This window comes from Microtus oregoni, unplaced genomic scaffold, assembly GCF_018167655.1.
Source record: "Microtus oregoni isolate MIOR12 unplaced genomic scaffold, Mior012 000027F_ref0000203, whole genome shotgun sequence".
Classification (NCBI taxonomy): domain Eukaryota; kingdom Metazoa; phylum Chordata; class Mammalia; order Rodentia; family Cricetidae; genus Microtus; species Microtus oregoni.
Genome location: NW_024543086.1, coordinates 27,432,569 through 27,450,314, shown reverse-complemented (window position 1 = coordinate 27,450,314; position 17,746 = coordinate 27,432,569). Strand labels below are relative to the sequence as shown.

The window sequence follows — 17,746 nt, the reverse complement described above, 5'->3', positions numbered from 1 at the left end:
TTTTTCGAAGGTGGAGCTGAAGGTACCAAACAGAAATGAAATGTGGTGCAGATTCTTGGGACTATACCCAAGGACTCCAGGTCAGTCCAGGGTAGGGACATCTGCTCATCTGTGTCCATTGCTGCATGAGTTCCAACAGCCACACTTTGAAGTCGGCCTCGGTGTCAATCAACAGAGTGATGGATGAGTGAGCCTGTGAAGGGCATTGGCATTGGTTTCTCTCTACAGAATGGTCTGACAGTTCCTGTCCCACTCTTCATGAAGGCTCCTAACTCAGAGAGCATGGGCTAATTTGCAATGTGGTTTAGCTTTGAGAGTAGATGCCAATGGGTCTGGATGCCCCAGTTTATGAGATAGGGTAGAGGCCCCCCAGGTTTCTGGCAGTTCCCATGCACCCCATAGGACACAGCAAAGAGGATGACCCAGACTGTGGGAGGCAGGGAGAGATGAACCTCAGACTCTTCTCAGGTCATCTCCTTCATCACCTATGGCATTGTGATTATATCCAGTTAGTATACAAAGAAACTCAAACCCAGGAAGATTAAGTGCTTGCCTAGAGTGCCATGGCTGGTTATCACAGGGTCAGGATTTGAACTTGGGGCTGCAATGTCCCAGATGGCACAGCGTACCCACTTGGAAGCTTGACTGGTACAAATAAAGAGGCATGCAGGAGTTTGTACCTAAGGAAGTCTAGGGGCCATTGTTGGCTGCCCTGCTGTGGAACTATGAACCGTCTGAGCTGATGGAGTGCTCCAAGGCTAGAGCAATTTGGAGTGTAGGTAAAACAGTCTCTTGCTGTGGCATAACAGTGAGTCCTGAACCTTGGGGGAATCTCCTATTTGCTGAATATGTGGTATTCAACCAGCACGGCATGGGATAGTTTGCTACGGTGCGAGAGTGGGGTCACTTCATTCTTACAGCCCAATGGTAAAGAGACACTTTTGACAATGATGAATGAAGCACAGGAGTGGATCACTTGGCATCCTGGAAGAATCTCTGCCCCTCTGGGTCTGTTTCATTTGTACTTGGAGCTTAACCCTGGTTCACTACTGTCCACCTAGGGCCAGGCTGCTCATAGGGGTGTGGCGGTCAGCTTTCGGTAACATGTTTAGAATGGCGTCAGTTGGACAGTCACCAGAGTGTAATGAGCCATACAACTCCCAAGTAAGCACTTCTGCATGTTCACTGCGATCCCTTCTCTCCATATAGATAATGTGCATACATATGTGTTTATGTATGTGTCTAATATATGAACATATTTGTGTGTGTGAGTGGGAGCACACACATGCCCCAGTTGGTGTGGACTCAGAGAATAACCTCAAGTTTTAATTTTTTCCTTCCATCCTGCTAGACAGAGGATAACATGTTGTTCTTCAGTGCACCAGCCAGGCTCGCTAGCCCTCAAATTCCTGGGATGCTCCTGTCTCCTCCATCTCCCATCTCACTGGAGAATTAGAGATTACAGATGTGTAGTCTTGGCTTGATGCGGGCTCTAGGGATTCAAACTCATGTCCGTACACTTGCACAGCAAGCAGTTCACACCCCAAACTACCTCTCCAGCCCCTTTAGTGTCTTTATGCCCACATCTATCATCAGATAGGGAAGCAAGGCTTAGAAAGATTGAGGCATTTTTCCCAAGGGCATCCATGTAAGTCTGTAACTGGGTAGTCTGACCCCAGAAGGTCACCATGGTCCATCCACTGGGGTAGGGTGTGAATGGGAGTGTGGTGGTCAGCTTCCTGTTTCTGTGACCAGATCTCTGAGAGAAAGCAGTGTGAAGGAGGGAAGGTTTACCTGGATTCGTGGTTTGGAGTTTTTAACCCCTGGATGCTTGTTTTCGTTGTTTCTGGTCCTGAGTTGAGGCAGAAAAACATCATAGCAGGGGGCATGTGTGGAACTAAGCTGCTCACCGCCTGGCATCTAGGAAGCAGAGGGAAAGAGGGGGGCATGCACCAGAGACAAAATATACCCCTAAAGGATATGTTCCCAGTGACTTCCTTCCTGCAGTTAGACTCTCCTGCAGTTTCCAGCACCTTCCAACAGCCCAGCAAGCTATAAATTCCATTGATAAATTCACCCATGACATCATAGCCCTGTGAGTTCAGTTGTCTCCTGAGGGTCCCGACTCTGAGCACTACTGTGCTTGGCAATAAGCTTTCAACACACACGCTTTGGGGCACTTTTAAGAACCTAACAAAAAATTGAAGACCAGACAGAAGTTTGTGATAAAGTATGTAAGATGGGAGAGGAGGTTTGGCCAGGGCAGTGTTCTGAATGTACCTTTTCACAGGCGGCCCGTTCTGCACTGTCTCGGGGCTAGTGAGCTGCTGTCTGTGGGATTATCTTTCTCCATAAATATTACACTGCAGGCACACCCTCTTCTATCTAGGGAGTACCAGACAAGACCGCATCAATCTACAGTTCTCTGTGCATGGAGCATCTCACAGACAGCTTGGCCATGCTACAACATGGAGGAAGGAACCTTCAGAACCCCAAATTCCAACCCATCTAGCATGTTGGTCCCCATCTCTCCAACTGTGTTAGCTGTTCAAAAATGTGTGCATATGTTAGTTTTCTCAGAGACTTATTTGCTTAACAACTCACACATGTCTGCCACACATGCTAACCACTCTCCCCCCACCACCATACCACCCCGTCCACCTTTCCCACTTCCCACAAACCTCACTCTCTTGTCCGTTTGGTTTTGTGACCCACTGAGGTTAACTACGGTCATCTTGATAACCATGGGTTTAGACTCTAATTGTCTCAATATTGGGTACACAGCTAAAGACAGTGGTTTTGCTCTCCCAGAATCTATTAAGAGCCAATAGTTCAAAAGAATAGTTTTCCACGAACCCTTCCCTTTTCCGTGACTTGTTGATAGGGTCAATCTTGTTTGGGTGCAGTGCAGGTAACTATAGCTGTTGTAACTGCCATCACAAGTCACTGATTTCAAGGACTGTACTAAGGATAGAGAAAAATGTTTTGCAGCTCTTCCCATCTTCTGGCTCGTGTGTACTTCCTCTCCTCTGTCCCTCTTCTGCAGTGACCCTTGAACTTTAGAGGAGGTGACTTTAGTGATTTGTTCCCAGCTGGACAACAACCATCCAAGACTCCAGAGCATTCCCACAACTCCAGTGCGTTCCCATGACTCCAGTGCGTTCCCATGACTCCAGTGCGTTCCCATGACTCCAGTGGGTTCCCACGACTGAAGTGCGTTCCCATGACTCCAGTGGGTTCCCACGACTCCAGTGCGTTCCCACGACTCCAGTGCGTTCCCATGACTCCAGTGCGTTCCCATGACTCCAGTGCGTTCCCACGACTCCAGTGCGTTCCCACGACTCCAGTGCGTTCCCACGACTCCAGTGCATTCCCACGACTCCATGCGTTCCCACGACTTTAGTGCGTTCCCACGACTCCATGCGTTCCCACGACTCCAGTGGGTTCCCACGACTTTAGTGCGTTCCCACGACTCCAGTGGGTTCCCACGACTTTAGTGCGTTCCCACGACTCCAGTGTGTTCCCATGACTCCATGCGTTCCCACGTGTGCCCTCATTGGCATCGTGTCAGGCACTTTCTCCACTCCTCATGCGTGCAGCGCAGAAAGATGCCCTCTGCGGTCCCAGTGTGGCTCTGGTGTCAGCGTCCTCAGTGGGAATCAGTGCATTTCTTCGGTGGTTTAGTTTGCAGCAGTCAGGTCCCACCCCAGGAGGCGCCGATGATGTGGCGGGCTGAATACTGCAGTTACTTTTAGACTTCTGTGTCATCTGCTTGACTCCATATGTTCTTGTCTCTTCCGGTTACTGAATGAAGTTCTGAGACAGCTTATGGGGCATATACGTTTTCTATGTTCTTGTTCCTACCAATAAAATGCATGCTAAATTCTTTGTGGGTTAAAGTGATATCCCAGTTATTAAAGATCTTCCTTACAATCATAAAGAACTGAGTTCAGCAGAAGAAAATTTGGATATGATAATAGTGCATCCTTGTAACCATATCACTGAGGAGGCAGACACAGGTAGATTCCTGGGGTTCACTGGCCAGCATGATTTCCTACTTGACAGGTCTCAGGTCAGTGAGAGTCCTTGTCCAAAAAAAAGGAGAACAAGGGCCTGGCAAATTGACTAAGGAGTAGAGGTGTTTGCTCTCAAACCTCATGACTTGTGCTCTTTCCCTGTGACCCACATGGCAGGAGGAGAGAAGTGAACACTGCAAGTTGTCCCCTGAACTCCACACACGCACTATGGCCTGTATGCGCCCACCCACTAACCCATTACAAATAAATGCTAGAAAAAATAAGGCAGATAGTACCTGTGGAATGACATCCAAGTTTGCCCTTTGGCCTCTACATGCATGTACACACAAATGCATGCATGTGTACAAATGTGTACATGCTTACAGATATGTCTATATGTGGGACTTTGGCCAGAGGATGTGGGAACGGGTGGTGATGCTGAAGGTTTTGCTTTGGATTGACATTCAGGAGCCACAAAGCACACAATCTCAGACACTGAATTATCCCCACTGAGCATTCTGTGTTGCCCAAGGACATTCTTTGGGGAACTGCAAGTCCACGCTCATCTGCTCATGCGTGTCCTTGTTCTCCACACTCTGATATGTCATGGGCCATGCCTCCTGCCAGCTGTGGAGACAGAGGATGAGTACAGCAGCTTCTCTGTCCTTGAATGGCTCACGGTCTTGTTGAGATGTAATTGAAAAAAAAAATCCACCAATTCAAGAATATTGGATTCTTCCAAATGCTGCAATAGGGAAAAAAGATAATTTCCCCAAGTCTTTAAATTTGTTACCCATTTTAATTGATTTAATTAGGTAAAATTCAAAGAACTGTAATGCTGGAAGGAGCCTAGAAACCATTTATTTATTCCCATTTCTTCTCTCTGCCTTCAGGCCATGCTGTACAAAGTAATCCACCAAACCTATGTCTTCGAGAAAGAGCAGTGTTTCCAGGAATTGCTGCTTGTTGGCCACTGAGATCAAGAAAAAAAATGGCATTCGTGGTTCCAAAGTATTTCCCTGATGACTAGAATCATGGAACCACGCAACACACACACACACACACACACACACACACACACACACACACGAGTGTACACACAATGGAGTCCCCATAAGTAACACTGCTGAACTGAGGCGGCATCCAACACTTAGAAAACAAACAAACAAACAAACAAACAACAAAAAAATGCTAAACAAATAATGTGGTTGTAATAGGGTAAGGCCACCTTGGCAATTCCCTCAGTCCTGGGAGAAATGTGTATCCTAGCCTTGGTCATATCCTGCTTTGTGATAACACAGGGCCATAATTTTTCTGAGCTGGCATTTTTGTGTCCATGTGGGTGGCATGTGTATGTGCAAGTGTGCATATGTGCACATACATAGAGAGGTCAGAGGAAAACCTCAGCATTGCTCCCAGGAGCCATTTACCTCACCTTCTCGGTTTCTGTCTTCTTATCTGTTGGCAGGATCCGACGTCCACGTTCTTCCAGTTTGGAGCATCCATCCAGCAGCAAGCCACGGTTATGCTGAAGATCATGCAGGATTATGATTGGCATGTCTTCTCCCTGGTGACCACCATCTTCCCTGGCTACAGGGACTTCATCAGCTTCATCAAGACAACAGTGGACAACAGCTTTGTGGGTTGGGATATGCAGAACGTGATCACACTGGACACCTCCTTCGAGGATGCCAAGACGCAGGTCCAGTTAAAGAAGATTCATTCTTCTGTCATTTTGCTCTACTGTTCCAAAGATGAGGCTGTCCTCATCCTGAGTGAGGCTCGCTCCCTCGGCCTCACTGGGTATGACTTCTTCTGGATTGTCCCCAGTTTAGTCTCTGGGAACACAGAACTCATCCCCAAAGAGTTCCCATCAGGACTCATTTCAGTCTCCTACGATGACTGGGACTACAGCCTGGAGGCGAGAGTGAGGGATGGTCTTGGGATCCTAACCACTGCCGCATCTTCCATGTTGGAGAAATTCTCCTACATCCCCGAGGCCAAGACCAGCTGCTATGGGCAGGCAGAAAAGCCGGAGACCCCTCATCACACTCTGCACCAGTAAGAGAGGGCTCTTTCATTGTCTAACAAAGATGGGTCAGAATTTTGTTGCTATGAATGTTTACATTCATAGACACTGGTAAAAGTATAGATGTGACATACAGAGTGTATGTATTTACTTGGAGGGAGTTTGTTTTGATTTTATGCTCATTTGTCTTTTTATTTCTTCCCATCTCACTTTAAAGATAATAAGTAATGTGATGCTATCTTTTAGACAGAATTTCATTTTATAGCTATCACTGTTTGGGAATTTGCTGTGTAGCCCAGGCTGGCCTCCATCTCACAACCCTCCTGTCAGCTCCCGAGTGTTGTGCTCACACGTAATGCTGTAATGCTGACTAATTTTAGGAGCTTTCTGCAACTTGGTTTCATTTTCTTTACTCAAAAACATACCTTGAAAACGTCCACTCGAGAATTCCCTTCTGTCTATTTACCTTTCTCCCCTTCTCACATCAGTCTTCTGTCTGTCTGTCTGCCTGTTATCTCCCTTTCATCTATCTGTCTGTCTATCAGCTATCTCCCATCTACTTATCATCTCTCTGTCTATTATCTATTTATTAATGATTTGTCAGGTAAACTTTTTGTAACATCCATGCCTCATTCTTCCATATTCATGCACCATGATTTGTTTATTTATTCACTCTTTACATTCATGAAAATTCAGGTTTTGTTTCCAGATTTTTTTTTTCCATTAGAAGCTCAGCTGTCTCTTTTTGCCTGTATGCAACTGATTGTCTAGGGTTCGTTCTAAGAAGTAGGACTTGAGGGGTCAAAGATGTAGGCATCTTCAAGTATCCATTGCCAAACTGTTCTAAAAAACAATGATGTCAACATATTCACACAACAATTTGTGGAATCATCTGATGTCCCACATCCTCAGCAGCTTGTTCTGATTTGGGAAAATTGATGTTCCTGGTCCCCAGCTGAGTCTGAATTTCTTTTCTTCTTATATGGGAAGTGTCTTTGTAGGTCATTGGTGATCTTGGCAATCATCACTCTTAAAGCCACATTCCATTCCGTTATATTACTGTAGTATAATTTATTTAACTGACCCATCATGATGGGCATTTAAGTTAAAATTTATGTTTCTTGGAAGTGTCATTATTCTTTGTGGCTCATCATTATAGCTCAGCTGCTAAGATTTAGAATTATTATTCAGATACCCATTCTGCATGTTTTTGCCTGATGTTTGATGTTGTAATCCGTGCTTCATTCTTCACATAATGAGCTGTGTGGCACTGTGATTAAAGGCTGGACTAGGGAGTGATGGCGTTCATGCTCAAATCCTGTCTCCTCCATACCCTGCAGGACATGGGCAATCACTTTACCTTTCTGGGTCTCAAGTGCTTGTCATAAAGTGGTAACAGTGGCCCTTCTTTCTAGTTGGGTCATTCTCAAATGACAGCATGTATTGAGACAGCTGGAAGGACTTGGTGAGGTTCTGGGTCTGCACTCAGAACTTCTGTTGCATTCGTAGGTCTGGAATGAGCTCACCGAATTGGCATTCTAACCAGTTCCTGGATGGGGCTGAGATTGCCCCTAGGGGGACCATTCTTTGAGAACCGTGGTTCTAGGAGGTGTCGTGAGTAAGGAAAGAGGGGATATGAATGTGAGGAGTGATGCTTCTTACGTGCTGACTCCCTGATGACCATCCAATAAGCATCAGAATTATCAATGAAAGATGGCCCCGTTCAAGACTGTAGTCAGCAGACAGTGTTGGTTTCCTGTACAATAATGCTATCCTAAAACATCTTTGGGCGATTGTGAGTTTGAATATGCTACCTTTCAGAGTTTACCTCTGAAACAGGACCAGAGGTGTGTAGTGTGGTGTGGTGGTGGCGGCGGCGGCGGTGGCAGTGGTGGTGGTGGTGGTGGTGGTGGTGGTGGTGTGTGTGTGTGTGTGTGTGTGTGTGTTTATGAGTATGCACATGCTTTGGCCTGAGTTTGGGGAGTAAGAGCACAATGTCAGCTGTCAGTCATCACCTTCCACCTTACTTGGGACTGTGCTGCCAAGTTAGATGGCGCAAAAGCTTTTGTGCCCAGTCCTGCCTCCATCCTCCATCTCTCTGTCAGTGAAACAGGAGATCTTCACATCATGTCCTGCTTTTATGCGCATCCTGGAAAACTGAACGTAAGTGCTCAAGATTGTGAGACAAGCGCTTTAACCCACGGAGCCACCTTCCTAGCCCAGGATGTTCTTTCTCACAACTAACATACCCCTGAGAAGAGCAGGTGTTAAATCAGAAATCAAGCTTTGTTGACAGTGCCCCCACCCATCCTACTTCTAGGTAGTCACATTCAGCATCCTAACCAATCATCCAAATATCAGGAAAGAACTTAGATAACGCCGTGTGGACATGGGCGCTTCTTAGGAAGTCAGGCTTGCTGCCAGCCTAAGTCAAGGGCTGGGCTAATGAATTCACACTCACTTTAATAAGATGTGCCTTGCCGCTGGCAGACTTAGATATCTATTATTTTGTGGGAAACATAACTCAATTGTAAGGCAATTGAAATGTTTTATATATAGAAAAAGGAATTTGAGAGGGATAATTGCCAAGACATTCAGATTTCTTTCCAGGGACCACCCTAGATTCCATTCTTTAAGGAGAGAAAAAATGAACCCCGAGGCTGTGAAGTGTGGCTGTGCTAGCTCCTCAGGCTTCCCTTTAGAATGCATAAGCTTTGGAAAGGGCATTCCCACCCCAGAGAAGCAAGATGCCGAGCCAAGGAGTGTGGTGCCCACTGTCCCGGAGAATGGGATTTCTTGTCATCCACAGAGGGGTGATGGTGCTCATGCAGACTGTGAAGCTGGTAGTGGCTCCCAGAAGCTCCTTCATTGTGCTCCTTGTTCTACACACACACACACACACACACACACACACACACACACACCAGCAAGGAAAGAACGGAGCCCTGCAGGACTGCCCTTGTCTAGGAGTTAGAGACACCCCAAAGAAAGTAACTAGGGAGAACTGAGGGCGCTGTATTCTCCTGGCTCCCAGCTGTTGTTCCTTACACATAGGCAATCTTGTTAGGACTCCTGAAATACACAGTGAAGTTAAGCTGTGACTTCTGTTCACAGAGACCATTGAAGTCTAATGAAAATAAGAGGAATTTGCTACAAAACAAACCCTGTGTAGAATGATTCACTTTTTATAGCTTTCTATTTAGTGTGTGTGTGTGTGTGTGTGTGTGTGTGTGTGTGTGTGTGTGGCATTGTATGTGCATGTGCAGGTCAGGAGACAACTTTCTGGGAGTTGGTTCTCTCTCCCTTGGCATGGGTTCCAGGAACTGAACTCAGGCCCTCAGGCTTGGCAGCAAGTCCCTTTCCCTGCTGAGCCATCTTGCTGGCTCCAGAATTCTTTCTCTTTTAAATACTGAAAAAGACAGCTAGTGGTAGAGAATATGATATACTCAACCAACACTCAAGACAGAAAATGAGGATGGTATGTCATGTTTGTTCATGTTTGTTTGAACATTTTAAACAAACAGTATATTAGTGGCAGTGCAGAAGTCCCGGTTGCTTCCGTTTGCAATCTTGCAAGGGCAGGGAAGCCCCTCCAGGGAATGCAGTACACATGCAATCTGTATGTATTCACTAAAGATGCAACCGCAGGCCCAGTCCACAGTTCTTTTTGATGCGTCCCTGTGACATCAAATGCATTCTAATCTGCTTGGCTTTAACCTTGCATTTTCAAGGTCACTGTGAAGATAATGTAATTCCAGTGTGTTCACCTCAGTGGCTGTTTTTGTGTTCTGCCACACCCATGCTTCACTGTTTATCTAACCATCTCCTGTTGGTGGGCATTTAGTTGGCCAATAAAGGCAGAATCTGGGCATGCGAAGGCAGTGAGCAGATAAGGCTGATCTGGGTATGTACGCTTGCTCAGTGGGACCCAAGACTCTTGAGTTAGAGTCTTACTTCAATTGATTTTTATTATATTTTCAGCTGAATAAAGCCTTAATTTGCAAAGCATCTTGAGAACAGATAACTTTCCTTACCTCTACTGTGTAGGAGGGAAGATAAAGCCAATATCAGTTGAATTCATACCTGGTTCTCAGCATGAACTGTCAAGAGCAGCTTCAGCCGATTGAGACCTCCTTGGGGCTCTTGGGCATGTGACTCCTGGCTCCCAAGTTCGTTGATTATAATCTTAGAGTTCCTGCAGTTGGGGTATTGAAATGGTGCACTGTTGTCCATGGTGTGCAAGGGGCAGTTTGCCAGTCATAGAGTGTTCCTGATCTTATTGTAGACTCGACTCTGTTCTTATGGTTTCAAATGGTGGGGTATAGAGAGGGGGGAAATTTCCCCATGTTTTAATATTCCTGGTTTTATAGAAGATACTTTGAAAAGAACAGTCAGCATTTTCCAAAGTTCAAAAATAGCTCAGCCACGTTATGCAACCTCTTCCTTGCTGCTGCAAAGTTATTAAACATCTGCTCCTTCGCCAAGCACAGAGCACAGCACCCATAACTCCCAGAGTGTGAAGGCAAACCATGACCTGCTTCCTGGTATGGATCTCAGGCTGTCATCCCAGTTCTGTGCCAGGGCTCTGTCCCATTGAGGAGCAGCCAGGGAGACAACACTGATGGGGTATGTTCCCTGGAGTCTGGGCTGCTGTGGCTTGAGCTGCTGATGTGTGCATCTCCAGGCATAAGGGTCTGGGAGTCTCTCAATTCTTCCCCATCTGCTGTCTTGGAAGTCATTTGGAGATAAGGAAGGCACGCGACTGTTTGGTTAGTGCCTGGCACATGGACAAGGAGGTTATAAATGCATGGGGTTAAAAGTCGAGCAGCCCTAGTCTGAAAACACAAAATCTCAAATGCTCCAAACTCCAAAACTTAAGTGCAGATAGGATGTCACAAGTAAAAAATTCTATACCGAATCTCCTGGGGTCACTAAAAGGACACAGCTGATTTCTGGCCTTGTGTTTAAGGAACATAAATGGGCTGGAATTGTAGCTTAGTTGGTAGAGTGCTTGCTTAGCATGTGGGAAAGCCTAAGTTCCACTCTCCAGTGAAGCATAAACCGTGTTTGGTGGTAGTGAACACCTCTAATCGCGGCACTTGAGTGAGAGAGACAAGGGAGTCAGGAGTTCAAGGTTATCTTTGGCAAAATAGTGAGTTTGAGCCTAACCTGGGCCTCTCTGGGAAAGGAAGGAAGAAAGGAAGGGAGGGAGGGAGGGAAGGAAAAAGGGAGGAAGGAAGAGAGGGAGGGAAAAAGGAACAAAGAATGAAAGAAAATGAAAGAGAGAAAATGAAAGGCGACTCCGGGATTCAGAACTTGGATCCCATGCCTGAGTTACTCCATGATGTCTTCACAAATGTCCCCAAATCTGAAGAACTCTGAAAGTTGCACTCCTCCCCACCTCAAGCACTTCTGAGGAGAGATGTTCAGCCTGTTTTGATGACACACGAGGGAATAAAATTGTGCATGGAGCAGATGAATCTGCTTACCACAGCCCACAAAACTGGTGTTCATGCTCCACAAACTGGTGAGAGCCTTTGGTGTGCTGGCGTCAGCTCCCTGTGGGTGGAGAGACCCGCAGCCCAGCACATGGCTGTGGGGCAGGATTGTACTTTTACCTTTGGTCTTCTGCAAGGTACTAGGAATGGAGCAAGGCATGGTCAAGTCCAGCTGGCTAGAGCAGAGGTGCTGGAGGGAAGGGCTTGCTCGAGTGGGCACAGCTCGTCAAGAAGACAGTAGCACCCAATGACAGGGTGCTCTCTGTGCTTGGTCTCTAGGCTTCTTTCTGGATAGGTTGTAATTCGTTCTGTTGGTGACTACAGTTCCAGTCATAACCCTTGTGTTGTCTCTCAGTTCACAAGTCCCTGTCACACCTGCACTGTGCTTTTATGGGAGGATGGAGAGGATTACATATGCTGTGAGTATGTATCATGAGTGTTTATCTGTACATGGGTGTGTAGATGTGGCCATGCTTACACATTGGAAGGGAAACAGAAGTCATTAGAAGGAGATGAGTGGTTTTCAGACCCGATCTTGTCATAGGTCTGCTTCAGGGAAATGTGGACTGCGAGAACTTGTGGTTGTGTGATCTGTGCAGTGGGCTTGACCTCAAACCTATTATGAACTCACCAGTGTAACCTTCCAGCTGCTCTGAGCACTGGCGTTTCTCTTGGAGTTGGACAATTCCCCCCCCATCTCTTTATCATCTCTTTCTTTTTCACCCCCCCGTGTGTGTGTGTGTGTGTGTGTGTGTGCGTGTAGAAGGCACTATCCATTTATCTCTCTCTCTCTCTTTTTTTATAGCAGAATTAAATGACCATTTACATGTAAAACACTTATTGTGTCTCCTGATGCGCACCAGACTCCCCGAACGCCCACCCTGTCCGTCATCTCATCTCCACCACCCTGTACTGTGCAGTGGTCATGCTGCAAGCTATGCACAAAGCAGGGAACGGGAGATCGCTGTGTGTCTGAATTCCATTTTTTTAGGATTTATTTATCTTTTCATCTTATGTCTGTGTTTGTGTGTGTGGGGAATATGTGCAGATGAGTACAGGTGCCTGTGGAGGCCAGAAGGTGTCATCAGATCCCCTGGAGCTGGATTCATAAGCCCCCAGGAGCTGTCTGAAATGGCACAGGAACTGAACTTGGGGTCTGTACAAGAACAGGAATCACTACTGAGCCGTCTTTCCAGCCTCCGATTCTATGTGCTGGTGACTGCCTTACAACATACATCCCGTGGCTCCTACTTCGGTTGCAGGAGTGGAGTGTGAGGAATACACTGCTTTGGAAGCCCTCAAGTGCTCTCTAGCACAAAGGAGTGGGAGAAACACCCCCTCCTGGTTTTCGAGATTAGTATTTGAAAGAAACTTAACTGGCTTTCCTTGATACCAGCTTGGCCACTATCTCTTATGTCGACTGCTTGATCCTGAAAGTCAGGCTCGTGCAGAGGCAGCAGCACCGTCAGTTTCCTTGACAGGAGAGGTCTACAGGTGAAAGCGAGGTTTACCAGGGTCCAGGTAATGCTCAAACTCTCCCTTCATCTTTGTTTTCCAAAGCAGCAGAAGAAAGAAAGGCTTCGGGTTTAACGGCCACTGGGAGACGGCACTAAACCTGCTTGGTGTGTTTTTATTTGATAATCAGAATTCTCGCTGTTGGTTTCTTTTAAAATGCCAATAAAAGAGCCTGCTCCGTTAATTCTCTGAGCCTGACTGCAGTCGAGCTTCCCTGAGCGATGTGATAACTCTTTGCAAATATTTATCAGTGGGATCAGCATTTACTGCACAAACATTCCTTAGAGCGCTAGCCACTCCAGAGAACGCTCTATCCTGTGAGAGAGTGTGCGCTGGGCATCTGGTGATGGGAACCCTCAACTCAGGAATGTGGTCCAGAATAAGTCTGCAAGGGACAGAGAGAGAGCACAGGGGCAGGTGCCAAACCGAGACAAAGTATTCTGCACCAGGCTCTGAAGGTAGAGCATGGATCTAAATAGTGCTGGCCCCATGACCCTGCCTTTCTTGGACAAGTGGCTTGACTTCGTCATGTCTCCATTTCCTCAGCTGCAAACATGACAAGAACCAAATGAAGGATGGTAGTGGCGATGGCATGCATGTGATTCTCAGCCACGCACCCAGGCTACACTGCCACTCTGCAGGGTGCCACTTTTGGTCGGCCTCCCTCGGGTGTCTTGCTGGACCCAGGAGGGGTGGGTTCAGTGCTCTGGGTATCCAGCTTTGGAGCTCAGTCCACAGCCGTGTTTCAGTGCTGGTGCTGTTTATGCCGTCTTTCCTGGAACCCAGCCTTCTCTTTCTTGGCTGGAAGTCAAAAGCACCGTATGCCAACCCCGCAATGCCAGTCAATCATTTCCAATTGGCACCCAGTGAATAGCTCGACAAATGGTGGAAACTTGGTGTTGGCACCTCAGAAGAGGAAGCAGTTGCCTGTGACTTTACCTTGAAGGGAAGGTGACTTGGGCTGTTGGCGGGGGAGTGTCACACACGAGCACAGATATTGTTCAGATTTGCCTAAAGCCACATGTAAGTCTTGGGACCAGCACACTTAGCAAAAAAGACGTATGGATCCCTTTCCTTCAGGGTGGAGTACTGGAGACACTTTCATTCTGAAACCTGGTGACTTCGTAATATATAGTGATCTCTTGCCGTGACTCAGCTCGGGGAGAAGATAAAGCAAATAGAAGCGCTTCATTTGTACCTTCATTACTCTGGACCTGCTGGCAGAGTGCATATGGGGAGTGGGAGGTCTCAATGTGTGAGCACAACAACCAGCTAGGAGGTGATGGCAGAGATGGTGACTTGACTCACCTAATGAACCTGGGTATTATGAGGCTCAAGTTGGGATCTTTGTGGCATCCATAGCAGGTTGGTCCAAACCGGTGGGTGACAAAATATGCCATGCAGATAAAGCTGAAGTGTGGAATTTATTGAGAGGAGGTTAAAGGGAAGGAAGGGAGGGGAAGAATGAAGGGGAGCAAGGGAGAGAGAGACAGAGAGGGGGGAAAGAGGGGGGAGGGAGGGTGGGAGAGAGAGAGAGAGAGAGAGAGAGAGAGAGAGAGAGAGGCAGAGACCCAGAGACCGGCTTACCCCAGAAGGAAGAAAGAGATTGGGAGTGGGCGGAGGTCGTCTCTTAAAGGGACCTTTGCGCTTGAGTAGAGGGAGGGTGCTGGCCATGCATAGAGGGGTGACTGTGCCCTGTTCCCAAGTGGCGCCTGGATACTAACATTTGGTACCATGTTAGTGAAGCCTGAGAGATGACCTTGACATTATGAATAGAAAGAGCAACCACTTTCGAGGTTTGCGCAGCTGGGTGGATGATTCCACTGGTGAAGAAACACTGAGTTGTGGGTAGAAATCAGAGATAGTGTACATTGCAGAAGTGTTGAATTGAATATACTTTTGAGGGATTCAAGTGGGAATCTCAAGTAGGCAATTCAACAGGAGTATCTGAACTCACACCAAAAAATACAATGCACAGGGTTTGAGATTACAGTCCCCAAACTGAGGGGGATGCTATTATGATTTTAGTGTGAAATGTCCCCTGTAAGCTCATGTGCTCATACACTTGCTCTCCAGCTGGTGGCGCTGTTTGGGAAGGTTGGCGGAGCCTTGCTTGAAGGAAGTGAGGTATACCTTAAGGTTTAAAAGCCTGGACCGACTTCCTGCCTCCCCACTGTGTACTGTGTGACCAGCTGTCTTGGTTTCTGCAGCCACTCTTTCCCCACCACAGTGGACTGTGTCCTTAAACTATAAGCCAAAATAACCTTTCCCCTAATAAGTGTCTATTTATTAGGTACCTGTTCAGAGCAATAAGACAAACAATTAATATAATTGCCTAGGGGGAAATGAGAAATAAAGGGAAGATGTGGGTTCAAAGTGAGAGGCGCCTGGATATTAATTCACGTGAAGGAGAAGGAAAGTGTTGGAAGGTGGTTTCCAGCTGTCCTCTTCATGTGGGTGTGCTGGGCTCATGTTTGGTGCTATGCTGGGGCCTGCTGGGTCTCTGGATCGTCTACTATGTACTCCACATGGAAGCAGGTGCTGTGGCCCTTCCAAAGATGCCGTAACTGTGGCCACTGATGATATATCTGGCTCTCCGCAACCTAGCAGAAGCACGCCAGGAGTTTTCATCAATACTTGGAGGACGTGAAAAGTCCCATGTGGTGAACTATCAGACTGCTCGTCTCAGCAGTGAGCCCTTTGAGTCACAGGCAGCCAACCTCATATTGTACTGAGCCTGAGCTGGGTTGCAGATGGCAAGCCATGTGCTTGTTCTGGATCGATGAGGAGGTGAGAGGCTGTGGAATTGGAGAGGAACGAGATGATGGTTCCCGATAGGGAAACAGTCTCTGGGTTTGTTTCATTATGGAAGTGATTTGGAAAACAACTGACACTCCACAAAGTGGCCACATTAAGTATCATTGCTATGGGAAGAGGAGAGATTTGAGGCTGAGTGCAGAGAGGCACTGTGAGGCTTGCCCTTGGTGGATATCCTGGAACAGCCCTTTCTACGGGTGCCCATCCTCCTATGAGGGGCAGAGACCCTCCCTGTCCCAGCCAGGAGGGGGAGCTAGAGAGCTAGGCTGGTGTCCTCACCAGTTCTCTGCCTTTGTCCCTGGGGCTGGCGCCCTCTCTCCTTGCTGTCACTTGGATGCTGCCTGCTGCAGGTGCCTCTGAGCCCTTGTCCAGCTCCTGGTGACACAGAGCCTGGCGTGGATCCCAGGAATGGAAGGATCACTGTCAGGCCCGATGACATTGGCTGTGTTCTGTGTGGGCAGGGAAGGCCAGCCACATTTCTCCCCAAGCCCCAAAGTTTGGTGAATGAGCTGACAGATCCGCCGAGGTCTGGCGTGTTGTCCAGATCAGCACAGTTTCCTGAGGTCTACCCCATTCCGTCAAGTCTTGGCTAGCTTAAGAATAAACCATGCTGTCAGTTTCCCACAGGGTAGCAGGGAGCTCTTGGAGAAGAACTCTCTTCCCTTATGTTTTTACTGCCAGTAACAAAAAGAACTTCTAAAAATGTAATTGATGCACCATTATGTGTGGATGGAGGTGGGAGACTTGATTGCACACGTCGCATTGGGATGTATGGACACACAGGTGACGTGTGTGACATGAGTGCACATGTGTCATGGTCATGAGACCACCGTGAGCTCACTGATGGCTTCCTCGATGCCAGTGAGTTCTAATGTCTTCCCTTCGTGTTTCAGATGTGAGTTAGGGTGCTTCCTCCTTCAGGCAATATCCTTTTAATTCAGCCATTATAGTGGAATTATTTCACATAACAGAAGTTGCAGACATGTATGGACATCATGTGCAGTGTGATCAAGGGACGTGCATGGGTGTCACATGTAGTGTGATCAAAAGGCATGTATGGACATCACATGCAGTGTGATCGAGGGCATGTATGGACATCACATGCAGTGTGATCGAGGGCATGTATGGACATCACATGCAGTGTGATCGAGGGCATGTATGGACATTACATGCAGTGTGATTGAGGGCGTGTATGGACATTACATGCAGTGTGATCAAGGGGCGTGTATGGACATCACATGCAGTGTGATCAAGGGGTGTGTATGGACATCACGTGCAGTGTGATCAAGGGGCATGTATGGACATCACATGCAGTGTGATCGAGGGCGTGTATGGACGTCACATGCAGTGTGATCAAGGGGCGTGTATGGACATCACGTGCAGTGTGATCAAGGGGCATGTATGGACATCACATACAGTGTGATCAAGGGGCATGTATGGACATCACATGCAGTGTGATTGAGGGCATGTATGGACATCACGTGCAGTGTGATCAAGGGGCATGTATGGACATCACATACAGTGTGATCAAGGGGCATGTATGGACATCACATGCAGTGTGATTGAGGGCATGTATTGACGTCACATGCAGTGTGATCAAGGGGCATGTATGGACTTCACGTGTAGTGTGATCAAGGTTCTGGATCTTTGCCTTGTGGTGAGAGTTGGTGAGAGTCATTTTTTCTCTCTAGCTGGATTTTTTTCTATTAGCTTTATGTTTTCTGTGAACAACACCTGAGTTAACTTTTGTTCAAGGTCAGATTAGTGATGTTTTCATCTTTGGACCAGTATCAGGCATGTCAAAGGTGCCACTTATGGACAGGTTTAATTCTGGCCTCTCACTCAGTCACTGGGAAGGCTGACAGGAGACA

At 47.2% G+C, this 17,746-nt stretch overlaps 1 protein-coding gene across 1 annotated transcript in view; it reads left to right on the top strand.

The window, feature by feature from the left end:
* Grin2a (glutamate ionotropic receptor NMDA type subunit 2A) overlaps positions 1-17,746 on the top strand; it is a 441,777-nt gene that overhangs the window by 228,412 nt on the left and 195,619 nt on the right. The window contains exon 4 of the mRNA XM_041676484.1: positions 5,485-6,077. Coding sequence (XP_041532418.1) covers positions 5,485-6,077 — 593 coding nt within the window. The remainder of the gene's footprint in view (positions 1-5,484; positions 6,078-17,746) is intronic.